The sequence below is a fragment of the Balaenoptera borealis genome (genome assembly GCF_965194805.1).
Source record: "Balaenoptera borealis genome assembly, chromosome: 11".
Lineage (NCBI taxonomy): Eukaryota > Metazoa > Chordata > Mammalia > Artiodactyla > Balaenopteridae > Balaenoptera > Balaenoptera borealis.
The window spans coordinates 56,690,095-56,717,946 of NC_138868.1; the positions used below are offsets into that span (position 1 = coordinate 56,690,095).

The 27,852-nt window shown below is 38.8% G+C and overlaps 1 protein-coding gene across 2 annotated transcripts in view; it reads right to left on the reverse strand.

Moving 5' to 3' along the window:
* Positions 1–27,647, reverse strand: part of INTS4 (integrator complex subunit 4) — a 121,415-nt gene extending 93,768 nt beyond the window's left edge. Inside the window, exons 1-3 of one of the 2 annotated variants that reach the window (XM_082343315.1) lie at positions 27,507–27,647; positions 21,607–21,801; positions 9,439–9,556 (exon numbers count right to left, since the gene is read on the reverse strand). In XM_082343315.1, coding sequence (XP_082199441.1) covers positions 9,439–9,556; positions 21,607–21,801; positions 27,507–27,560 — 367 coding nt within the window. In that variant the 5' untranslated portion in view covers positions 27,561–27,647. The remainder of the gene's footprint in view (positions 1–9,438; positions 9,557–21,606; positions 21,802–27,506) is intronic. The other variant, XM_082343316.1, reaches the window with a different exon arrangement.
* Positions 27,648–27,852: the final 205 nt, after the last annotated feature.

Consider the following 27,852-nt stretch of genomic DNA (forward strand, 5'->3'; position numbering starts at 1 on the left):
CGTGATTTGTGACCCAAGATGTGATCTATCCTGGAGAATGTTCCGTGTGCAGTTGAGAAGATAGTGTATTCTGTTGTTTTTGGATGAAATGTCCTATAAATATCAATTAAGTCCATCTGTTCTAACGTGTCATTTAAAGCTTGTGTTTCCTTATTTATTTTCATTTTAGATGATCTGTCCATTGGTGAAAGTGGGGTGTTAAAGTCCCTTACTATTATTGTGTTAGTGTCAATTGCCCCTTTTACGGCTGTTAGCATTTGCCTTATGTATTGAGGTGCTCCTATGTTGGGTGCATAAATATTTACAACTGTTATGTTTTCTTCCTGGATTGATCCCTTGATCATTATGTAGTGTCCTTCCTTATCTCTTGTAACAGTCTTTATTTTAAAGTCTACTTTATCTGATATGAGTGCTACTCCAGCTTTCTTGTAATTTCCATTTGCATGGAATATCTTTTTCCATCCCCTCACTTTCAGTCTGCATGTGTCCCTAGGTCTGAAGTGGGTCTCTTGTAGACAGCATATATACGGATCTTGTTTTTGCATCCATTCAGCCAGTCTGTGTCTTTTGGTGAGAGCATTTAATCTATTTACATGCAAGGTGATTATCAACATGTATGTTCCTATTACTATTTTTTTAATTGTTTTGGGTTTGCTTTTGTGGCTCTTTTTCTTCTCTTGTGTTTCCTAGAGAAGTTCCTTTAGCATTTGTTGTAAAGCTGGTTTGGTGGTGCTGAATTCTCTTAGCTTTTGCTTGTCTGTAAAGCTTTTGATTTCTCCGTCAAATCTGAATGAGATCCTTGCTGGGTAGACTAATCTTGATTGTAGGTTTTTCCCTTTTATCACTTTAAACATATCCTGCCACTCCTTTCTAGCCTGCAGAGTTTCTGCTGAAAAATCAGCTGATAACCTTATGGGGATTCCCTTGTATGTTATTTGCTGTTTTTCCTTTATTGCTTTTAATATTTTTTCTTTGTATTTAATTTTTGATAGTTTGATTACTATGTGTCTTGGCGTGTTTCTCTTTGGATTTCTTCTGTATGGGACTCTCCGTGCTTCCTAGACTTGGGTGGCTATTTCCTTTCCCATGTTAGGGAAGTTTTCAACTGTAATTTCTTCAAATATTTTCTCAGACCCTTCCTCTTTCTCTTCTTCTTCTGGGACCCCTATCATTCGAATGTTGGTGTGTTTAATGTTGTCCCAGAGGTCTCTGAGACTGTCCTCAATTCTTTCTTTATTCTGCTCCTCTGCAGTTATTCCCAACATTCAATCTTCCAGCTCACTTACTTAATGTTCTGCCTCAGTTATTCTACTATTGATTCCTTCTAGTGCATTTTTCATCTCAGTTATTGTGTTGTTCATCACTGTTTGTTTGTTCTTTAGTTCTTCTAGGTCTTTGTTAAACATTTCTTGTATTTTCTCAATCCGTGCCTCCATTCTATTTCTGAGATTTTGGACCTTTACTATCAATACTCTGAATTCTTTTTCAGGTAGGTTGCCTATTAACTATTCATTTATTTGGTTTTGTAGGTTTTTACGTTACTCCTTCGTCTGTAACGTATTTTTCTGTCGTCTCATTTTTTCTGATGGATGGGGCTGTATTCCTGCCTTACTGGTTGTTTGGCCTAAGACGTCCAGCACTGGAGTTTGCAGGCAGTTGGGTAGAGCCAGGTCTTGGTGCTGAGATGAGGACCTCCGGGAGACCTCACTCCAATTAATATTCCCTGGTGTCTGAGGTTCTCTGTTAGTCTAGCAGTTTGGACTCAGCACTCCCACCAAGGAGCTCAGCCCCAACCCCCGGTCTGGGAACCAAGATCCTGCAAGCCATGCAGCATGGCAATAGAAAAGAAAACAAAACACACACACACAAAAAGGAGCAGTACAATAACAGAAATAAAAAATAAAATAAAATTAGAAAAACCAAAAAATATATTAGGAAAATAAAAATATAAGTGAAACAACTACAACAAAGTAAAACAGAACCACAACAGAAAAAAGAAAAAAAAAAAAGAGAACATGCCAAAAGGAGCAGAATAACAAACTATAAAGAATAAAATAAAATTAGAAAAATAAAAATATAAATGAATCAACAACAGCAAGGTAAAACAGAAACACAATCTAAAAAAAAAACAAAAAGACCCTTGGCTGTGGGGGGCAGAGTTTAGGCAGGGGCAGAACTTAGGCAGAGGTGGGGTTTAGTGTGGGGGAGCCTAGGTGTTGCACCTGTGGGGAAAGGCAACACGGCCTGAGGGGGGCCTTGGTGTACAGACTTCGGAATTCACAGGTAAGGCCCTGGGTGGAGGTGTGTGGATAGAGCTTAGGCTCAGCACTGATGGACCTCCGAGGGTGGAGGATTAGGCCCGGGACCTCAGCAGGCTCCCCACAGGCCCAAGTGGGCAGGGAAATGCTGGCTGTGCTCCCTTCCATTCCTGCCCTCTCCCGAGGGTCTCCCCTGTCCCTGATGATCCCCTAACCGTGGGTGGCCCCACCTGGTCTGGGAACCCCTCCCCTCTCCCAGCAGCCCCTCAGGGGCGCTGGTCCCATCCCACCTCCACTTCTCCTTTCCCCTCACTCCCCCACATGTCCTACCCAGTCACTCAGGGGTTCCTACCGTCCCCTTCGATGTCTGTGGTCCCCCACCAGTGCCTGGTAGGTGTCCTAGCTGTGCAGAGATGTGAACTCTGCGTCCTCCTAGTCTGCCATCTTGACTCCGCCCCCATTAAATTGTTTTATGGTAGCAGTAGAAATATTTTTTAAATTTCTCCCTAATGTCATTACATTGGCATTTCAATAAATGCCAAAAAAATTTTTTAAAGATATTTTGATTGTTTCCTGTGAATTAAAAGTCTTGGGTCAAAATTCAATACAAGTGAGCTCTACCCACCACCAGAGCCTCCCATCAAGCCTCTTAGATAGCCTCAACCACCAGAGGGAAGACAGCAGAAGCAAGAAAAACTACAATCCTGCAGCCTGTGGAACAAAAACCACATTCACAGAAAGACAGACAAGATGAAAGGGCAGAGGGCTATGTACCAGATGAAGGAACAAGAAAAAACCCCAGAAAAACAACTAAATAAAGTGGAGATAGGCAACCTTCCAGAAAAAGAATTCAGAATAATGATAGTGAAGATGATCCAGGACCTCAGAATAAGAATGGAGGCAAAGATCGAGAAGATGCAAGAAATGATTAACAAAGGCCTAGAAGAATTAAAGAACAAACAAACAGAGATAACCAATACAATAATTGAAATGAAAATTACACTAGAAGGAATCAATAGCAGATAAATGAGGCAGAAGAACGGATAAGTGACCTGGAAGACAGAATGGTGGAATTCACTGATGCGGAACAGACTAAAGAAAAACGAATGAAAAGAAATTAAGACAGCCTAAGACACCTCTGGGACAACATTAAACACAACAACATTCGCATTATAGGGGTCCCAGAAGGAGAAGAGAGAGAGAAAGGACCAGAGAAAATATTTGAAGAGATTATAGTCGAAAACTTCTCTAACATGGGAAAGGAAATAGCCACCCAAGTCCAGGAAGCATGGAGAGTCCCATACAGGATGAACCCAGGGAGAAACACGCTGAGGCACATAGTAATCAAATTGGCAAAAATTAAAGACAAAGAAAAATTATTGAAAGCAGCAAGGGAAAAACGACAAATAACATACAAGGGAACTCCCATAAGATTAACAGCTGATTTCTCAGCAGAAACTCTACAAGCCAGAAGGGAGTGGCATGATATACTTAAAGTGATGAAAGGGAAGAACCTACAACCAAGATTACTCTACCTGGCAAGGATCTCATTTAGATTTGATGGAGAAGTCAAAAGCTTTACAGACAAGCAAAAGCTAAGAGAATTCAGCACCACCAAACCAGCTCTACAACAAATGCTAAAGGAACTTCTCTAAGTGGGAAACACAAGAGAAGAAAAGGACCTACAAAAACAAACCCAAAACAATTAAGAAAATGGTCATAGGAACATACATATCGATAATTACCTTAAACGTGAATGGATTAAATGCTCCAACCAAGAGACACAGGCTGGCTGAATGGATGCAAAAACAAGACCCATATATATGCTGTCTACAAGAGACCCACTTCAGACCTAGGGACACATACAGACTGAAAGTGAGGGGATGGAAAAAGATATTCCATGCAAATGGAAATCAAAAGAAAGCTGGAGTAGCAATACTCATATCAGATAAAATAGACTTCAAAATAAAGAATGTTACAAGAGACAAGAAAGGACACTACATAATGATCAAGGGATCAATCCAAGAAGAAGATATAACAATTATAAATATATATGCACCCAACATAGGAGCACCTCAGTACATAAGGCAACTGCTAACAGCTATAAAACAGGAAGTCAACAGTAACACAATAATAGTGGGGGGCTTTAACACCTCACTTACACCAATGGACAGATCATCCAAAATGAAAATAAATAAGGAAACAGAAGCTTTAAATGACACAATAGACCAGTTAGATTTAATTGATATTTATAGAACATTCCATCCAAAAACAGCAGATTACACTTTCTTCTCAAGTGCGCACGGAACATTCTCCAGGATAGATCACATTTTGGGTCACAAATCAAGCCTCAGTAAATTTAAGAAAATTGAAATCATATCAAGCATCTTTTTTGATGACAACGCTATGGAATTAGAAATGAATTACAGGGAAAAAAACGTAAAAAACACAAACACATGGAGGTTAAACAATACGTTACTAAATAACCAAGAGATCACTGAAGAAATCAAAGAGGAAATCAAAAAATACCGAGAGACAAATGACAATGAAAACACGACGATCTAAAACCTATGGGATGCAGCAAAAGCAGTTCTAAGAGGAAAGTTTATAGCTATAGAAGCCTACCTAAAGAAACAAGAAAAATCTCAAATAAACAATCTAACCTTACACCTAAAGAAACTAGAGAAAGAAGAACAAACAAAACCCAAAGTGAGCGGAAGGAAAGAAATCATAAAGATCAGAGTGGAAATAAATGAAATAGAAACAAAGAAAACAATAACAAAGATCAATAAAACTAAAAGCTGGTTCTTTGAGAAGATAAATAAAATTGATAAGCCATTAGCCAGACTCATCAAGAAAAAGAGGGAGAGGACTCAAATCAATAAAATCAGAAATGAAAAAGGAGAAGTTACAACAGACACCGCAGAAACACAAAGCCTCCTAAGAGACTACTACAAGCAACTCTATGCCAATAAAATAGACAATCTGGAAGAAATGGACAAATTCTTAGAAAGGTATAATCTTCCAAGACTGAACCAGGAAGAAACAGAAAATATGAACAGAGCAATCACAAGTAATGAAATTGAAAATGTGGTTAAAAATCTTCCAATAAACAAAAGTCCAGGACCAGATAGCTTCACAGGTGAATTCTATCAAACATTTAGAGAAGAGCTAACACCCACCCTTCTCAAACTCTTCCAAAAAATTGCAGAGGAAGGAACACTCCCAAACTCATTCTATGAGGCCACCATCACCCTGATACCAAAACCAGACAAAGATACTACAAAAAAAGAAAATTACAGACCAATATCACTGATGATTATAGATGCAAAAATCCTCAACAAAATACTAGCAAACAGAATCCAACAACACATTAAAAGGACCATACACCACGATCAAGTGGGATTTATCCCAGGCATGCAAGGATTCTTCAATATATGCAAATCAATCAATGTGATACACCATATTAACAAACTGAAGAATAAAAACCATATGATCATCTCAATAGATGCAGAAAAAGCTTTTGACAAAATTCAACACCCATTTATGATAAAAACTCTCCAGAAAGTGGGCATAGAGGGAACCTACCTCAACATAATAAAGGCCATATACGACAAACCCACAGGAAACATCATTCTCAACGGTGAAAAACTGAAAGCATTTCCTCTAAGATCAGGAACGAGAGAAGGATGTCCACTCTCACCACTATTATTCAACATAGTTTTGGAAGTCCTAGCCATGGCAATCAGAGAAGAAAAAGAAATAAAAGGAATACAAATTGGAAAAGAAGAAGTAAAACTGTCACTGTTTGCAGATGACATGATACTATACATAGAGAATCCTAAAACTGCCACCAGAAAACTACTAGAGCTAATCAATGAATTTGGTAAAGTTGTAGGATACAAAATTAATGCACAGAAATCTCTTGCATTCGTATACACTAATGATGAAAAATCTGAAAGAGAAATTATGGAAACACTCCCATTTACCATTGCAACAAAAAGAATAAAATACCTAGGAATAAACCTACCTAGGGAGACAAAAGACCTGTATGCAGAAAACTATAAGACACTGATGAAAGAAATTATAGATGATACCAACAGATGGAGAGATATACCATGTTCTTGGATTGGAAGAATCAATATCGTGAAAATGACTATACTACCCAAAGCAATCTACAGATTCAATGCAATCCCTATCAAATTACCAATGGCATTTTTTACGGAACTAGAACAAATCATCTTAAAATTTGTATGGAGACACAAAAGACCCCGAATAGCCAAAGCAGTCTTGAGGGAAAAAAACGGAGCTGGAGGAATCAGACTCCCTGACTTCAGACTATCCTAGAAAGCTACAGTAATCAAGACAATATGGTACTGGCACAAAAACAGAAACATAGATCAATGGAACAAGATAGAAAGCCCAGAGAAACCCACGCACCTATGGTCATCTAATCTATGACAAAGGAAGCAAAGATATACAATGGAGAAAAGACAGTCTCTTCAATAAGTGGTGCTGGGGAAACTGGACAGCTACTTGTAAAAGAATGAAATTAGATACTCCCTAACACCATACACAAAAATAAACTCAAAATGGATTCGAGACCTAAATGTAAGACCGGACACTATAAAACTCTTAGAGGAAAACATAGGAAGAACACTCTTTGACATAAATCACAGCAAGATCTTTTTTGATCCACCTCCTAGAGTAATGGAAATAAAAACAAAAATAAACAAATGGGACGTAATGAAACTTCAAAGCTTTTGCACAGCAAAGGAAACCATAAACAAGACGAAAAGACAACCCTCAGAATGGGAGAAAATATTTGCAAACAAATCAATGGACAAAGGATTAATCTCCAAAATATATAAACAGCTCATTCAGCTCAATATTAAAGAAACAAACAACCCAATCCAAAAGTGGGCAGAAGACCTAAATAGACATTTCTCCAAAGAAGACATGCAGACGGCCACGAAGCACATGAAAAGATGCTCAACATCACTAATTATTAGAGAAATGCAAATCAAAACTACAATGAGGTATCACCTCACACCAGTTAGAATGGGCATCATCAGAAAATCTACAAACAACAAATGCTGGAGAGGGTGTGGAGAAAAGGGAACCCCCTCGCACTGTTGGTGGGAATGTAAATTGATATAGCCACTATGGAGAACAATATGCAGGTTCCTTAAAAAACTAAAAGTAGAATTACCATATGACCCAGCAATCCCACTACTGGGCATATACCCAGAGAAAACCGTAATTCAAAAAGACTCATGCACCCCAATGTTCATTGCAGCACTATTTACAATAGCCAGGTCATGGAAGCAACCTAAATGCCCATCGACAGACAAATGGATAAAGAAGTTGTGGTACATATACACAATGGAATATTACTCAGCCATAAAAAGGAACGAAATTGAGTCATTTGTTGAGACGTGGATGGATCTAGAGACTGTCATACAGAGTGAAGTAAATCAGAAAGAGAAAAACAAATACCGTATATTAACGCATGTATGTGGAACCTAGAAAAATGGTACAGATGAACCAGGTTGCAGGGCAGAAGTTGAGACACAGATGTAGAGAACAAACGTATGGACACCAAGAGGGAATACTGTGGTGGGGTGGGGATGGTGGTGTGCTGAACTGGGCGATTGGGATTGACATGTATACAGTGATGTGTATAAAATTGATGACTGATAAAAAAAAAATTGAATACAGGTAAAATTTAAAGTTGCTTCTAACAAAATAAAAAATTCTCAACTTCGGGCTTCCCTGGTGGCGCAGTGGTTGAGAGTCTGCCTGCCAATGCAGGGGACACGGGTTCGAGCCCTGGTCTGGGAAGATCCCATGTGCCGCAGAGCAGCTGGGCCCGTGAGCCACAATTACTGAGCCTGCACGTCTGGAGCCTGTGCTCCGCAACAAGATAGGCCGTGATAGTGAGAGGCCCGTGCACCGCGATGAAGAGTGGCCCCCGCTTGCCACAACTAGAGAAAGCCCTCGCACAGAAACGAAGACCCAACACAGCCATAAATAAATATAAATAAATAAACAAACAAACAAATAAATAAATAAACACTTCGGCAGGATGTCACTCCATTTCTGACCTCCTCCGATGTCATTTAAAAATAAAAATAAAAAATTCTCAACTTCAACCCATGGGCCACTTATATAAGATACTTGTTATCATTAAACAGTTGTACGATAAGTGAATTTAGATTGTCTCTTGAGTTCACTGGACCTTTATTACTCTCATAACCTCAAGTTGATAGACTAAATGTTGTCTAATATGTAAATAATCATATTTGTTTAAATATGTATACCCTAAAATGAAATAAAACTATTTTTTGAAACTACAAACAATTCAAACAAAACTATAGTACTTTCAGAAACAGCCACAAAGGATTTCATTTTATTTAATTTTAGAATAAATATCAAGGCAATCAGGCACTAACCCTATAAGAAAATCTTGTACATAAATAAAACTAGATAATCAAAAAAACAATTTTTTAAGGTAAAATAGTTTTCCTTTTCACCTAAAGACTGAGAATAATTTTAGTGGGCATCAACAAGGAACAAACAGAAAAGGCAACAACATATGAGACTTGGGAGATGTTGCCTTTATAGGAAGTAAATTGTGGGTGATCCCATGACCAGGGCAGCACCTCCCACCGTTTCTGAGTTAGTAGGCACAGTCAACAAAACATCAACTCTGTCACATACTATGTAACCTTGAACAAGTTAGTTAACTTCTCTGAGCTTCAGTTTCCCAACCTATAAAATAGGGACAATAGTATCTATCTTATGTCATATGTAAACTACCTTAAGTATATGGCACTTAGTAGAGATCAATAAATGATAGCTATTAAGAGACAAACCTGTATTTTAACTCTAGTGTAAATATATGTACATGGTTTTATTGAATCATCCTCAAATTCCTTTTCAATAACCACCAACACAACAAAATTTTGTTCTACATTGTATACAAAAGGAACTAAAGATTTCTGGTCTAATTATACAGCTTTTTTTTTTTTTCTTTTTTTTTTTGGCCACGCCCTGCAGCATATGGGGTCTTAGTTCCCCAACCAGGGATCAAACCCGTGCCCCCTGCAGTGGCAGCTCAGTCCTAACCACGGGACAGCCAGGGAATTCCCTATACAGCTTTTAAATTGCAACTTACTTTCATTCTGCAGGATGCTAATGGCATCATCCATAATGCAGTCTGGTGAAAACCCTGCAGTCTTTGACAGTAAACCCAACAATGATGCAATTTTCAGTCTCACAGATGGATCATTCTCCTGAAACAAAAGAAGCTATTGTTACATTGATGCTCTACTCTCAGGAACATGGGAAACTAATATCTCAAAATAGAGTCAACAAGTATTCTTAAGCTTTATTTCTGAAAAATTAACTTTATATGCTTTGGGGGCAGAAAGTTTTTCTCAATCTGTATGTTACACCTAAATACTGCAAAGTGAATGGGAATATTTTATGCCTTCCTGATGTCATTAATGTCTAACGAGATGTGTGCTTTTGGGATTAAAAGTACCTTTCCTCCACTGTGCAGTCACATTAGACAAGAGTTGCAGCAACTTGGACCACCAACACTGCCAGCACTGGGCACTCAACATTGCTGTCAGCACCACTGTTTTTGGAGCCCCCAGAAATTGGGTGCTGCAGCTACCACTGCTATCACCAGAGAGAAGTTTTCGTTCTACCTGTGTTTTTTTGAATCACCAGATCCTGATCAGAAGTCTGGGGCAGGTGATGGGACTTCCCAGGTGGTCCAGTGGTTAGAACTCTGTGCTCCCAATGCAGGGGGCCCGGGTTCAATCCCTGGTCAGGGAACTAGATCCTGCATGATGCAACTAAAAATCCTGCATGCAGCAACAAAGATCCCGCGTGCCACAAGTAAGACCCAGTGAAGCCAAATAAATAAATAAATAAATAAATATTTTAAAGAAAAGTCTGGGGCAGGTGAATCATTGTCTGGGTCTAGGTCTTGGGTCTGGGGCCCAGGGCAAGAGGGACTAAGAAATGAGTTAGTGTGGCCCTTTTAGCTTCAATATCGGGAGGTGGTCTCTAATTTGCACCAAGATTCCTATGGTGAGAAATTTCCCCCAAAGACAGAAAGGAACTTGTCTCTTTGTTCATTACCATATCGCAAGTATGTAGCACAATATCTTGCACTAAGTAGACAGAAGTTCAATAAACACAGGTAAAATGAAAAAAAAAAAAAAAACGTACCTTGCCAACGCTAAGATTAAGTAAGCATTTCTGTCCCAAGGACAAAATTACTTAAATGTATGCTCAAAAGATGAAGTGCCTTCTAGATGTGACCCCAGTTTCTAAGGAAGTAACTGGGCACAACAAGAAGGCCTGAAGCAGGAGAAGGGACAAAAGATATGCAGTCAGAAGACCCTGAATCCTGGCACACCACTTACCATACGTTCAACCTTGGGAAAGTCATTTTCTTGGGAACTTAAGCTGTGGAGTGCAGCAGAAGGAGAAACGGCTTTGAAATTGGCCAGATTGAGATGTGAAGCCTGGACTCACTATGTAATAGCTATATGTCTTGAACAGGCTAATTAACTTCTTAAGCCTCATCTGTGAAATGGGGCTAATAACCTCAAACGGCTACTGAGAGGAAAACAACTCACACAGAAATGGGCATACAGAAGGCAACCAAATATTAATGCCCTTCCTTCCTTCCTCTCTGACCATCAGTCCTTTCATGTGGAGGGTAATAAAACCTGAACTGAATCCCTATGGATATGGTACTCCGATAGGTACCATAAAGAGCAAATAAAAAACACGTGAAAAATAAGGATGCAATCACCAAGCCCAGAACATGGGAAATTCCACAGGGTAAAATGCCTGGTTTTTAAACAATAAATAGCATGGGAAAGAAAAGGTGGTGGTGGGCTTCCCTGGTGGCACAGTGGTTGAGAATCTGCCTGCCAATGCAGGGGACATGGGTTCGATCTCTGGTCTGGGAAGATCCCACATGCCACGGAGCAACTAGGCCCGTGAGCCACGACTACTGAGCCTGCGCATCTGGAGCCTGTGCTCCGCAACGAGAGAGGCCACGATAGTGAGAGGCCCGCGCACCGCGATGAAGAGTGGCCCCCGCTCGCTGCAACTAGAGAAAGCCCTCGCACAGAAACGAAGACCCAACACAGCCAAAAAATAATTAAATAAATAAATAATTTTTTTAAAAATTAAAGAAAAGGTGGTGGGGGGAGGGAATGCTATAGATTAAAAGAAACTGAAAAGGACAGCTAAACTAACCAAATGCAATGTGTGAATCCTGCTCAAACAAACCAACTGTAAAAAGACTTTAAGACAATCAGTGAAAACTGAACATGGACTAGGTATTATATACACTATTAAGGACTATTGTTAAGTGTCATTTTTTTTAAGTCCTAAAAAAACTCCTAATTTGTTAAACATAGATAATTGTTTATAGGTAAAATGATATGTTGCCTGGGATTTGCCCCACCCCCAAAAAAGTAGGGGAATGCACCAAACAAGAACAGCAAAATGTTGATAATTGTTGAAGCTGGATGAGGAACACTGGAAGGCTCATGTTATTTTCTCTCCTTTTGTGTATGTTTGTAAATTTACAAAAAAAAAAGTTAACGTTTTAGAAAAATCACATGAAAGTACTTATTCTATCTAAAATGCAAATTAATTTACTCATTCAACAAATATTCAAGGAGTACCTACTATGTGCCGAGTATCATTCTAGCTGCTGGGGATACAACGATGAATAAAACAGAAGCAATCCCTGCTCTCATAGCGCTTATATTCAAGTGGATAAGACTGGCCAAAGAGGGAATCCTCTGGTGGTCCAGTGGTTAGGACTTGGTGTTTTCACTGCCATGGGCCCAGGTTCAATCCCTGGTTGGGGAACTATGATCGTGCAAGCCATGTGGCTTGGCCAAAAAGAATAAAAAATTAAAAAATAAAGACTGGCAAAAGAAAATATGTAATTTCAGATGGTAAGCATTCTGAAGAAAAACGACATGTGTAAGAGGTTAAAGAGTAATGTGGAGAGGCTATTATAGATAGGACAGTGAGGAAAGTCCACTCTAAGGATATTACTTTTGAGCGGATACTTAACTGAGTGAGTCAGAGAGCAATAGGAAGTTTTAGGGAAGCAGCATTCCAGGCAGAAGAATGTTGCAAACCCAGAATATGGAAGATTCTAAAATGCTGCATTTAAGAATGCATACGTATCTGTTACAGTGATTCTCTTCAGAGTAATCTCTGGAGAGTGTATTTTGTTTTCTAACTTTTTTATTTGCAGAGGCAAGTCTCATTCTTTATTTTATACACTTCTATACTGCTTGAATTTGTTACAATAAATGCTACAGTTGGGGTTTTTAAAAGAATGTTAAATTTAAAACTCCACACCAACATTCATAACCATTCAAAAGCTTCCAGTTTCCTATGGAAAGAAGCCTGAGCTGCTGAGCATGCCACAACAGCCTGCCAAGGCTGTCCCGTATGTCAGCTCCCACAATTCCCCAGCAGTGATGCCATGAGGCTTCAAGCTTCTGTACTTCTGCTCAGATTGCTCCTCTGCCTAAATTGCTCTCCCTGCCTCCCACAGCCGCTCCCTCCTGCCCCTCAGGTGTCAGCAACCCCAGGAAGTTTGTCTCTGATGCCTGAACTGGACAAGAGTGCCCTTCCCCTTGGACCACCCAAGCAGCCTGGTGCAACCCTTTATCATGCCCCTCACCAGTGCACTGTAATTATCACAGTGTATTATGTGATTGTGTCTGTTTCCCCAACCAACCTGTGAGCTGCTAAAGTGACAAGCAGAATGCCCAGAAAACACTTCGTACATTCTGATAAAAATAAAGGGAAGAGTATAGGAAAAGGAAAAGCCAAGTGTCCTACTTAATTCACTCAGTGAATTAAATAATTCATCCATCATCTGTTCAACAGGATTTCCTGAGTACTTACAAGGAGCCACTGTGTTTGGCCATGGGGATACACTGCCCTCATGGAACTTTAGGTTTTAATGGGCAAGGCAGACAGTTGTCAAGTAATGTCCAAATACATAATTACAAAGTTGTACTGTAAAGGAAAAGTACAGAGTTCCATGAAAGCATATAATATAACAAACACAGACTTTAATTTGAGGCAGAGAGAAAAGAATAAATGAATGCTCTCAGTCATGAAAGAACACCACAGCTTCCAGAACTGAAAAAGGGGGCAATGTGGCTAAAATGTAGACTACCATGAAATGCGGCTACAGAGGCAAGCAGGTGCCACAACTTTTTGAGAATTATGGCAAGTGCCTCTGATAGTGCCCAGAATGTAGCAGGAATTCAATACATATTTGTTCACTGTTGAATAAACAAATGAATAGTATTTGTCCTAAGAACAATAAAAATCCTTTGAAAAACTATAACGAGGAGAGTGACATAAACAGATTCAAATTTTTGAAATACCAAACCAGCCTCAATATAATGATTGGATTGGAAGGGGCAAAAGTAGCCAGAGAGACGAATTAAGAGTAATTGCAGTGCTCATTTTGGCAGCACATATACTAAAACTGGGACAAAAGAGAGAAAATTTGCATGGCTCCCACGCAAGGATGGCACACAAATTCATGAAGCATTCCATATTTCTGAAAAAAAATTTAATCCTTTGAGCAGCAAAAAATAAAAAAAGGAGTATTTGATTAAAAAAATTATAGAACAGCAAAAGAATTTGAATGGTTCCAAAGAATTATTCATCTTTCCATTCATTCTTTTAATAAATTAAATAAAAATTAATACGTGGAAAAAAATAGTCCAGCAAAAGACAATGGCAAGACTCCCACTTACGTTAGGGGCAGGTAATACAGAACAACCTTCCCGCTAAGGAAAACTAGAATAGTACTATGGATGCCAAAAAAGAAAAACATATGTGTGTGTACATGCATGTAATACACATGCACATATACAAGTGTGTACATGTATATACACATACGTATGTATATATGTATGTGTATATGTGCATATATACTTGTGTGTGTATTTGAAGATATTTGAAAGAAAAACGATAAATAAGAATTAAAGAATCAGGATCATGCAAGGAAGGTCACAGACCCAAGAAGGTTCTCCAAAGCAGTTTGGGCTGCTTTTTCTGGAGATGTCTGTCAACTGTGGGAGGTGAGGGGATGGATATATAAGAGGCAAAGTAAGCAGTGCTTCCAACAGCCAGGTAAGGGTAAGGGCACAATGGCTAGTGTATAAGGCTGAGAGTAGGAGGATGAGCAGGGGTAGCCTAATAAACCCGATCACTTTGGATTAGGATCCCCAAATGCTACAATAATATAAGTGAGAATAAAATAAAAATACATAGACTTTGGTAGAGACTGCAGCTCATCTTTGAATCACCTCAATTCCTAAAACAAGAATAAGGTCTTCCTGGATGAATAGACAGAAACAAATCCTCTCTGGACAAAAATTAAGTCATCCTAGGCCTCAAATTATTTTTACAAACAATTTTAGAAATACACTGCCTAATACAATAAGAAAAAAGGCATACTAGGGGATCAGATGACATGAATAAAAATGATAAGACATAGCCACAGGCACTCCATCTACTGAAGTAATCAGACACAGACTTTAACTCTGCTTAGTATGTTCAAAGAGATAAAAGTCAAAATTGGGAATTCACCAGAGAACTAAAACTTTTTTTTAAAAAGAAAATTATAGAAATGATAAAAAGCAATAAATGAAATTAAGAAACAACAGATAGGTTTAAGAGCAGATTAGACAAGGTCAAGACAGAATTAGTGAACTGGAAGACAGGTCCAGAATTAAGCACCAAAAGACAAAAGAAAGAAAATTCAGAAAAGAAGGTAATAGGATAAAATGAGATGGTTATCATACATATAATTGGAGTCCCAAAAGGAGAGGAGGAAGAGAATAAGAGAAAAGCAAAATCTGAAGAAATAATGGCCAAGAACCTTTCTGATTAGAACTACAAAGCCACATATAATAAATCAAACACTATGAACCCTAAGTAGGATAAATGAAAAGAAATCCACATTTAGGCACATGACAGAAAAATTGCTGAAAACCATAAGAAGCAAAAACTCCTAAAAGCAGACAAAGAAAAAGAAGACAGATTACTCCTCAAAGGGATAAATAATGACTGACATGTGACTTCTCAATGGAAACAATACAATGATATATTTAAAGTACTAAAAACAAACAAACAAATAAAGAAAAACAGCCAGTCTAAAATTCTACACACAGCAAAAACATCCTTCAAGAAGGGAGGTAGGGGTTTCCCTGGTGGCGCAGTGGTTAAGAATCCACCTGCCAATGCAGGGGACACTGGTTCAAGCCCTGGTCCAGGAAGATCCCACATGCCATGGAGCAACTAAGCCCATGCACCACAACTACTGAGCCTGCGCTCTAGAGCCTGCGAGCCACAACTACTGAAGCCCAAGCGCCTAGAGCCCGTGTTCCACAACAAGAGAAGCCACCGCAATAAGAGGCCCGTGCACCACAACAAAGAGTAGCCCCCACTCGCCGCAACTAGAGAAAAACCTATGCACAGCAACAAAGACCCAAAGCAGCCAAAAATAAATAAAATAAAATAAATTTTTTTAAAATAAAGAAAGGACATAAAGGAAATTCCCTGGCAGTCCAGTGGTTAGGATTCAGCACTTTCACTGCTGTGGCCCAGGTTCAGTGGCTGGTTGGGGAACTAAGATCCCACAAACCATGCAGCATGGGCAAAAAAAAAAAGAATGGACGTAAAACTTAAAACTTTTCCATACAAACAAACACAAAGAATTTGTCACTGAGTGCCACCAGTAAACTCACAATAAATGGAAATATCAGAGGGTATTCTTCAGCCAAAAGGAAAATAATCCCAGATGAATAAATAGTCACAGATACAAGAAGGAAAGAAAAGCAATGATAAATACATGTGGGTAAATGATAAATACATAGGTAAACCTAAATGAATATTGCCTGTAGAAAATAACAATGTCTTCCAGAGTGAAAAATGGAGAATTAAAACACAAAATTGCATTCACACATGTAAGTCAGGAAGGTGGATAAATGAAGTTAAAGTCCTTGCATTGTTCAAAATAGAAACTGTACCATTTAACACTTGACTTTGATCAGTCGAGAATTCATGTAATATCTAGGTTAAACAGTAAAAGAAGTGTAAAAGAACGTATAACTCCCAAGCTAATAAAAAAGGGGTGGAGGAGAGAATTTTTTAAAAAGAGTCAATGCAAAAGATGGCAAGAAATGAGAGAAAAGAAAAGAACACTGAGCAGGTAAGACAAATAGAAGGCATTTAATAAGAGGGTAGATTTAAACCAGCATATATCAATAAACACATTAAATGTAATGAACTAAATGCTCCAGTTGAAAAACAAACACTGTCAAGTGAAATTTTTAAAAAACTAACTACATGTTTTTTACATGGGTCATAAAGTAAAGTTATAAAAAAGATGAAAATAAAAAGTAGAAATAGGTATACCATGCAAACTTTAATCAAGAGATAGTTGGTATCATAATATTAATATCAGACAAAGCCATTATATGCTGATATGATTATTTGTAAAGAAACCAAAATCTACACATAATTTATTAAAATTGTTAAATGAGCCTAGCAAGATTGTTAGACATAGGATTTAATAAACAAAAATCAATTGCATTTCTGAATATCCACTATGTATTGTTAGAAAATAAAATTTTTTAAACATATCATTTACAATAACACAATATTAACTATCTAGGAATAACTAACAAAAAGATGTACAAAAGGACTTCCCTGGTGGTGCAGTGGTTAAGAATCCGCCTGCCAATGCAGGAGACACAGGTTCGAGCCCTGGTCCGGGAAGATCCCACATGCCATGGAGCAACTAAGCCCGTGTACCACAACTACTGAGCCTGAGCTCTAGAGCCCACAAGCCACAACTACTGAGCCCAAATGGCACGACTACTGAAGCCCGTGGGCCTAGAGCCCGTGCTCTGCAACAAGAGAAGCCACCGCAATGAAGAGTAGCCCCCGCTCGCTGCAACTAGGGAAAGCCCACACACAGCAACAAAGACCCAACGCAGCCAAAAATAATTAATTAATTAATTAATTTAAAAAATAATAAAATAAAATAAAATTTACACCAGCCAAACTACCTGTATTTCTTCTAACGTGACAAGTTATTTCACATCTCAATGCCTTTGCTCACAATTGCTCCTTCTTTCTAAAACGTCTTTCCTCCTACTTTCCAACTGCCCAAAATCTGATTAAGATTCATCTCAAGCATCACTACTCTATAATGCTCTTCTAGGCCCATGCTCCCAAGTAAAATTGATTACCCTCTTCTTTAAAGTTATATCATAACCTGTCTCAGATTTCATAGCACCTATGACATTGTATTATTATCCATTTTTTGTTTAATCTACCCAACTAGACTCAGATCAGGGATCATATATTAATCTCTGTATCATCAACATGAAGCACAAGGCCTGGCACAGAATTAGTATTCAGAACACTTAGAGTGAATGAAAAAAATAAATAAATGAATAACTCAAGCCCTTACCATCTATATATCACATATATTATTTGATCTACCAACTATACTACTGGCCCTTAAAGGACAAAGAACATGTCTCACAGTTCTTCAACATCCTCCACAGCAACTAACACAGTAGTATAAGTGAAGAACCCCTCATGTGAAATATTAACAAGTTCAACTACAGAAAACCTTGGATAAGAAAAGCAGAAGCCAAAGTAGTTATCTACTAAAATACAAGATACCACATTTCCGGATAAAATAGAAGAAAGAATAAAAAAACACTATGGTCATCAATCTAGAACTGGACCCATTTGCCATCCCTCCTCCTTTCCTTTGGGGCTAGAATCTGCTAGACTAATGCACGCAGCATGGCCTGGTTAAAGAGCTTGGGGTCTGACATCAGAATGCCTGAGTCCAATTTTTCTTTTAGACATGGTAACGGTATTGTGATTATGCTTTTAAAAAGAGTCTTTATTGTTTAGAGATATAAACTGAAATTTATGAATAAAATGATACGATGCCAGGAATTTGTTTCACAAGAATCCGGTAGAGGGTGACAGTGGAGGAAATGGAAGTGGACAGTAGGAGTGAGGGTGGGAATAAAACAAATTTGGACATAAAATGATAATTGTTGAAGCTGGGTAATGAGTACATGGGAATTAAACTATTCTCTCTAATTGTATATATATTTGAAATGTTCCATAACAAAAAGTTGAAAACAAAATTCCATACAGTCCAGCAATTCCACCCCTGGGTATTTATCAGAAGAAAACGAAAATACTAATTCCAAAAGATATACGCACCCCTATGTTTGTTGCAGCATTATCACAGCCAAGATTCGGAAGCAACGTTAAGTGCCCATAAATAAATGTATGGATAAAGAAGACATGATTCATATACACAATGGAATATTACTCAGCCATAAAAAAGAATGAAACCTTGCTATTTGCGACAACATGGATGGACCGAGAGAGTATTATGCTAAGTGAAATAAGTCAGAGAAAGACAAACACCGTATGATTTCACTTACATGTGGAATCAACAAAACAAAACAAATGAATAAACACAACAAAACAGAAAGAGAGTCATAGATATCGAGATACATAGGTGTTTGCCAGAGGGGAAGGGGTTGGGGGGGAGGAGAGAAATAGGTGAGGAAGATTAAGCGATACAAACTTCCAGTTGCAAAATAAATGAGTCATGGGTATGAAATGTACAGGGTAGGGAATATAATCAATAACTATTTAATATTTTGTATGGTGACAGATCATAACTCAACTTATTGTGGTGATCATTTTGAAATGTATAGAAATACTGAATCACTATACTGTGTAACAGGAACTAACATAGTGTTGTTGTAGGTCAGTTATACTTTAAAAACAAACCCATAGAAAAGGAGATCAGATCTGTGGTTACCAGAGGCAGAGGTGGGGGGAGGGGAACTAGATGAAGGCAGTCAAAAGGTACAAACTTCCAGTTATAAGATAAATAAGTACTAGGGATGTAACATACAACATGATAAATATAATTAACACTGCTGTATGTTATATATTAAAAGTTATTAAGAGAGTAAATCCTAAGAGTTCTCAACACAAGGGAAAAATTTTTTTTTTCTATTTCTTTAATTTTGGATCTGTATGAGATGATGGATGTTCACTAAACTTACTGTGGTCATCATTTCATGATGTATGTAAGTCAAATCATTATGTTGCGACTTTAAACTTATACAGTGCTGTATGTCTATTATATCTCAATAAAACTGGAAGGAAAAAAAAATCCCATATTGCTCAAGAGGAGCTTATATCCTAGTACAGGGAAATGGGCAGGAACAAAATAAATGAGAAAATTATATACAATATTAGAAAATGGTAAGTGCTACGGAGAAAACAAAATCAAGGAAGGGGCTAGAAAGTGCTGGAGTGGGATACAGAGTTTCAAACAGAGGGATAAAGGAAGGCCTTAATGAAAAAGTAACATTTGAGCAAAGACTTGAATGAAGTGTGGGAAATACACATATGAACATCTCAGGGAAGTGTTCCGGGCAGAAGGAAGCATAAGTGGAAAGACTCTGAGGAAAGAATATACTTGACAGAGAAAATGGCAGACCAGATCACAGGGCAGTGGCTGAGGTAACAACATGTGAAAAGACACTGATTTCTGAAAACATACAAGGTCTTTGGAAAACTGCAAGCATTCTGATTAAGCTAGAACATTATATATGTAAAGAAAGACTAAAGGGAAAAAGATAGGAAGCAAGGTGGACTTCAAGACATATGCATCCTGACCGATGCAAATATGAAGTACAAATCATCACCTATAAAGTATTCTTAAAATTCTCAAAAATATGCTTACCTGGGATCTAACAAAGTCTATAGATCTAACTTTCAGTTCACAGTAAATACAGGAGATAGAGGAGCAAGTTAACCAAGAAAGTAAATAAATTCAGAAAACAAGGCATTTTAAAAAACAACTGACCAAATTTCTTTAACAGGTCAATGTCACCAAAATAATAAAAATTGTTCTAGATTTTCAAAAAAGCAAATGCCATGTGTGGAGACAGTTTGCATTTCGATTTGAACAAATCAGCTATAACAAGATATTTTGGGAACAACTAGAGAAATTTGAATATGGACTATTTGTTAGATGACGTTAAGGAGCAATTTAATTTTACTTGAGGTGGTCAGATGGTTATATTTTTTAAGTGTCCCTTTTTAAGAGGTATTTACTGAACTATTTAGGGAAAAATATTATGATACTTTAAAAAAACTTCAGGAAAACAAATTGAGCAAATTTGACAAAATATTAATAACTATTTAATCCCAAAGATGGGTATTTGGCAGTTCATACAGTATTCTCTACTTTTCTATAAGCTCAGTAATTTTCATACTAAAGTTTAAAATTCGAAGTCATCTATGATTTAAATATTTGAAAATTATTTCTTCTTTTACTTCAGATCTTACTTACAAATAAAAACTGAAAAATAAACGCATTTTGCAAGTTTCATTTTCTGCTTAAAATATTTCCTGTATTTAACTATGCATGAACTGATGTTTTTTCTAACCCATGAAAATAGAGAAATAAAATGCCACTTAGCTAAAAAACAGTTAAAAATTAAAAAATGGCTATTGCAGTTAGATATGAGGGCCTTGAATTAAAGCAGTAACAGCAGGATGAGAGGACTGTATGCCAGAGACAAATCTGGTTACAGAAGGGTCATGGTTGAAGTTAACTCCTCCTTTGTGCTCCAATGCACTCTCTCAGTACTCTGAGCAATTTGATGCATTTTATCATTCACATCTGTTTCCATCTAGATACTGTAAGCTTCTTTTTTTTTTTTTTTTTTTTTTTGGGGGGGGGGACTGCATTGGGTTTTCGTTGCTGCCTGTGGGCTTTCTCTAGTTGCCGCAAGCGGGGGCTACTCTTCATTGCGGTGCACGGGCTTCTCAATGCAGTGGCTTCCCTTGCTGTGGAGCACAGGCTCCAGGTGTGCGGGCTTCAGTAGCTGTGGTGCACGGGCTTAGTTGCTCCACAGCATGTGGGATCTTCCCGGACCAGGGCTGGAACCCGTGTCCCCACTCTGCCACCAGGGAAGCCCCTGTAAGCTTCTGATGATAGGATCTTTTTGGATCTTTTTTATCTCTGTATCCACAGTGCCTAGCACATGGAAGACACTCAGTAAAAGACTGCTGAATGAACATTATTATTTATTTTGCATATTAACCCATTCTGCAGACACATGATACAACTCTTATACACACTCCCATACACACTCCCATCAGGTCCTCAAGACATTCTTACCTTGTAATAATGTTCCAAGAGAATCCTGACTACTCCCTCCACACTTTCTGCCTCCACAGGCTTCCTGGCAAACTGAAGTAGGTACTGCAAAGCATCTGCTGGGGAGGTAGCCTTACACAGATCTATGTGGAGTGCTGCAGATTTACTTGGTTTTGTCAGTCGGAGTTTCTTAGTAGCAATTTCCTCCTGCTGTTGCTGCAAGAGGGTAGGAAAGATAAAACATGAAAAATTGACTGAAAACAGAAAGTTTGCAAATTTAACTTTACCTTGTTTGATGGAAATAATTTTTCCTATACCAAAATAATGTATTTACGTAACAGACCCAGCCTAAACAAAGAGCAGTGTTATGAACTGGGAAAGGAGCCAACTGGAGACAAAGCTATGAGTCCCAATTTTGCTTTTCACTAGCTCCTACAGCTTTGGGCAAGTTATTTAACTTCTCTAAGTCTCAGTTTCTTTCTCTGTAAAGCAGGTCCACGAATATTTTGTTCTGCCTATCTCTTAGGATTATTGCAGCTTTAGGGTTAAGAGGACAACAAAGGATCTGCTCCACTCCTTATTAGAAAAGAAATCTCAATTCGACAAATATATTCAGACTGTGCTGAGGCACTTACTAGGCTCACCTTGCCTCCTAAGAAAACTAGAACTGATGGGAATGGTCTGCAGCTTACACTGAGGAAAAAAATCTTCCTCTCATAACAGATGACTATTTTCACCCAAATCATTCTACCTTTATTAGAAGGATGGTCAGTGTAGGAAAAAAATACATTGCCATATGCCTAGCAAACTGCAGCTACTTAACAAATATTTACTGAATGATTGATTTGGAATTAGAAGTTGTCTCTGATTCCAACTCTGCTGCTCTATTCTAAGTACGTCATAATTCACATTTTTATCATCTGTAAAACAGAAATGATGACCTACCACTAGTCTATCTCAATCAGGGATACTCATCTGAACCACAGAACACACAAAATTAGCTGAGTAACTATTTTCTCAATTTTCCCAAGGATGGTGCATAACTAGAACTATTCTAGATGCATCTGTTACATATGATGAGTGCCAAAAAGTTCATGTAAAAGGGAACCTGTTACTCCAGGGCTTACGTAAGGCCCTGGTGTGTAGATATACAGAGGATCAAAACAGAAGATAAAAGTTGTAATCAATAGTAATCATCAGAAAACTACTAAAGCTAATCAATGAATTTGGTAAAGTTGTAGGTTACAAAATTAATGCACAGAAATCACTTGCATTCCTATACACTAAAAACGAAAGATCAGAAAGAGAAATTAAGGAAACAATCCCATTCACCATTGCAATAAAAAGAATAAAATACCTAGGAATAAACCTACATAAGGAGGTAAAAGACCTATACTCAGAAAACGGCAAGACACTGATGAAAGAAATCAAAGATGACACAAACAGATGGAGAGATATACCACGTTGTTGGATTGGAAGAATCAACATTGTGAAAATGACTATACTACCCAAAGTAATCTACAGATTCAATGCAATCCCTATCAAATTACCAATGGTATTTTTCACAGAACTAGAACAAAAAATCTTAAAACTTGTATGGAGACACAAAAGACCCCGAATAGCCAAAGCAGTCTTGAGAAAGAAAAATGGAGCTGGAGGAATCAGACTCCCTGACTTCAGACTATACTACAAAGCTACAGTAATCAAGACAATATGGTACTGGCACAAAAACAGAAATATAAATCAATGGAACAGGATAGAAAGCCCACAGATAAACCCACACACCTATGGTCAACTAATCTATAACAAAGGAGGCAAGGATATACAATGAAGAAAAGACAGTCTCTTCAATAACTGGTGCTGGGAAAACTGGACAGCTATAGGTAAAAGAATGAAATTAGAACACTCCCTAACACCATACACAAAAATAAACTCAAAATGGATTAAAGACCTAAATGTAAGACCGGACAGTATAAAACCCTTAGAGGAAAACATAGGAAGAACACTCTGACATAAATCACAGCAAGCTCTTTTTTGACCAACTCCTAGAGTAATGGAAATAAAAACAAAAATAAACAAATAGGACCTAATGAAACTAAAAAGCTTTTGCACAGCAAAGGAAACTATAAACAAGATGAAAAGACAACCCTCAGAATGGGAGAAAATATTTGCAAACAAATCAACGGATAAAGGATTAATCTCCAAAATATATAAACAGTTCATGCAGCTCAATATTAAAAAAACAAACAACCCAATTAAAAAATGGACAGAAGACCTAAATAGACATTTCTCCAAAGAAGACATACAGATTGCCAACAAACACATGAAAGGATGCTCAACATCACTAATCATTAGAGAAATGCAAATCAAAACTACAATGAGGTATCACCTCACACCAGTCAGAATGGGCATCATCAGAAAATCTACAAACAACAAATGCTGGAGAGAGTGTGGAGAAAAGGGAATCCTCTTGCACTGTTGGTGGGAATGTAAATTAATACAGCCACTATGGAGAACAGTATGGCGTTTCCTTAAAAAACTAAAAATAGAATTACCATATGACCCAGCAATCCCACTACTGGGCATATACCTGGAGAAAACCACAATTCAAAGACACATGCACCCCAATGTTCACTGAAGCACTATTTACAATAGCCAGGTCATGGAAGCAACCTAAATGCCCACAGACAGACGAATGGATAAAGAAGATGTGGTACATACATACAATGGAATATTACTCAGACATAAAAAGGAACGAAATTGGGTCATTTGTAGAGACATGGATGGACTTAGAAACTGTCATACAGAGTGAAGTAAGTCAGAAAGAGAACAACAAATATCGTATATTAACGCATATATGTGGAATCTAGAAACATGGTACAGATGAACCAGTTTGCATGCAGAAATGGAGACACAGATGTAGAGAACAAATGTATGGACACCAAAGGGGGAAAGGGGTGAGGGGTGGTGGTGGGATGAATTGGGAGATTGGGATTGACATATATACACTAATACATATAAAAAAGATAACTAATAACCTGCTGTATTAAAAATAAAATAAAATTCAAAAAAAAACTCTTCCTTAACGCTTGATGCATCATAATGATACCTTGAGCAATCACCTCTTTACAAATTTTCACTTCTACAGAGAAGAGACTAGGATTATTCTAGACAGGAACATGGCATGGCATGATAAAAAGACCAAGGGCTTTGAAGTCAGAGGAATTTGAGTTCAATTACCACTTACTAGCTAGAGGAGGCCTTCTCCTTCTTCTATGAAAAGGAGTACAATACCTACATCATAGGGATATTTAAGAAGTCTAAAGTATAATGTCTTTATTGTGCAAACACATAATAAGCACTAGATACATATCAGTTCTCTCTCCCTCATCTTCATAGCAGAGCAAAAATAACAGAAGCAGTAAGATCTCATTTCATCACTCCATGGTAACGATGCATGAACAATGAAGTGAAGAAATGAGCTCTTCTCTTAAAATCTTTACCCATTTCCATCCTATTCCACATAAATTTGGTCTTCAGTGTTATCTGGGCTGCAGTTAGGTCAAAAGATTGGAAAGATTTTTTTTCCCTAGGGAGTATATAAGGAGAAGGACAGACCAATATCTGCTATCATTCAACCATCAATAACATTTTAGTGACCCAGGCCTTATGGTCTATCGAGGGAACACAGATGAACCACGCATCATCTCTGCCCTCAAGGAGCCCAAACTGGTGGGGAGATATGTACACTAGTAATTATAGTAGCACTGAGTGATAAGTACAAACAGATGAGTGCTACAGAAGCAGGGGAGGAGAAACTAAAGCAAAAATATAAGTCCACTGGGTGGAGAACAAAGAGAGAGGGAAGCATGACATCCGTTGTATGTAAAAGAGACAATAGATACAAAAGTTTGGAGAGGTGCAAACACGTGGCATGCGGGAGGAGGGGTGAGTAGTCTTGGTAAGGGGGAACAACAGAATACTGGAAAGAAAGGAAGTGACACTGCACAACAAAGTGAAAGTACTTAATGCCACTGAACCCTACACTTAAAAAATGGTTAAAATGATAAATTCTGTGTTATATATATTTTGCCACAATTTTTTAAAAAGGGGGGGCAAAGGAAACAGAGCCAGGAAATCCCAAAAAGCAAGCCACAGAAGAGGGAGCTCTGTGAAGCCAAAAAGCTTTCCTGAATGTTGACTCATTTTAAAAGTTGAGGAAAACTAATTTCACATAAAAAGGAGCAACAAAAGAGTGTCAAGGTAAATATCAAGGTTATTTTCAGAAAAAAACAAGAATAAGAAGCAAACTAACCTCCCTACACACAATGGGAATATGTCACAAAGTGTCCACAAAACAAAAAAGGCAGAGATACAGCTAGAAGGAATACTGTTAAATCACAAAGAGCTAGGGAGTTTGGCTAGGGAGTTTTTACAAAAAGAAGTAGCTGTTAAAAAAAAAGGGGGGGGGGGGCTTCCCTTGTGGCGCAGTGGCTAAGAATCCGCCTGCCAATGCAGGAGACACGGGTTCGAGCCCTGGTCCAGGAGGATACCACACGCCACAGAGCAACTAAGCCCGTGCGCCACAACTACTGAGCCTGCTCTCTACAGCCTGCAAATCACAACTACTGAGCCCGTGTGCCACAACTACTGAAGCCCGCGCGCCTAGAGCCCGTGCTCCGCAACAAGAGAAGCCACCGCAATGAGAAGCCCGCGCACTGCAACGGAGTAGCCCCAACTCGCCGCCACTAGAAAAAGCCCGCGCGCAGCAACCAAGACCCAACGCAGCCAAAAATAAATAAATAAATTTATTTTAAAAAAAACAAGTAGCTGTAAAAAGAGGAAGACTTGATTTGTCGATGCAATTACCTCTTTGTACTATAATCACAGATATGCCGTTCCGCATCTCCCACTCGCCTGTGAGTTCCTAAAGGACAGGGACCCTAATGTGTATTGGACTTTGTAGCTCAGCACCTTTTACCATACCTAATACGTAGTAACCACTCTTTTACTCAGTAAACTCTTGTTGAAGGAATAAATGAAATGTTTAAGGATCAGTGTCCTGCTGGATGGTCTAAAGCTTGTTACTCCACAAGTCTATGGACGGAAGGATGCTACTGACTGGCATCAATTGAGGGCTTCTCAGAAATGCAGATTATTGCCTCACCTCCCCGGCCCGATTTACTTACTGAGTAGAATCTATATTTTAAAAAGACCCCAGGTGAATTGGATACACAAAGTTTGAGAAGCACAACACAAGGTATGACGTGGGATCAACCACTACTTCAGCTATATCTATGAGGAAATGCAAGGAGAATCACTGACTGCTGACACGGGTTTGGCCCACCAGTCCTTAAACAACTCTAAAGGAGGAAGGTATTACCCTCCTTCCTAGGTGAACTGTTCTACCAACAGAAAGTTCCACCCCTATGAAGCCTGTGACCCTCGCCTGCTCTGACTGGGTCTTGAGGATTTCTATAGACTCCTCTTCCAATCCCTTAGAGCTCTGCATACAGCCAACTTGTCCTTGGGCGCTTTTTTTGTAACGGGAGTTGGAGGCAATTTGCCACTAACTGGCTCTGTGTCCTCATACTCCACCGGAAGCCTCAAAGTCCTCATCTGTAAAACGAGGATGCTAATGTAATACAAATAAAATGAAGTAACGAATAAGATATTTTCGTAGATTGTAAAGCGCTGTTTGTTTCTTCTAATAATTTTTTAGTGTCAGACTGCACGTATTAATGCTGACAACAGCAGCGGCAAACGACACGCCCACTAAAGTGTAGCCTCAGAGAGGCTGCCTACCAAAGCAGTAGGCACTCAACCCAGCTTTGTGGCGCCTGGTCTGGCAAAGTGCCTGGGGCGTGGAGAACCTTCCCCTACCCCAGACCGGTCCCGGGACCTTTCCTTCCAGAGCTTACCTGAACCACCTTAGTGAATTCCTCGTACACCCGCTTCTTGAGGTGCGCCGCCATGGCAGTCCTCACACCCTCTCAGCTTCCGTACCCGAGGAGAGAGGTGGAGCGGAGGAGTCCGGAAAACCTGCCCAGGCCGGAGGAACCAGCCACGGTCCCACAAGGCAGTGGGGTTCCGGGAAAGAGAGGCCGCTTCCGGCTGCTCGACTGCCCTGCCGCTTTGCCGCCGGATTTGGCCGCCTACGCCACCTGCGCCGGAGGAAGGTAAGCCAGAGCGAGAGCGTAGCGCAGGGGGCTGGGCTTCTGGTGGGAGGAGCCGGGTCGGAAAGGCTAGAGGAGCCAATGGGGGATT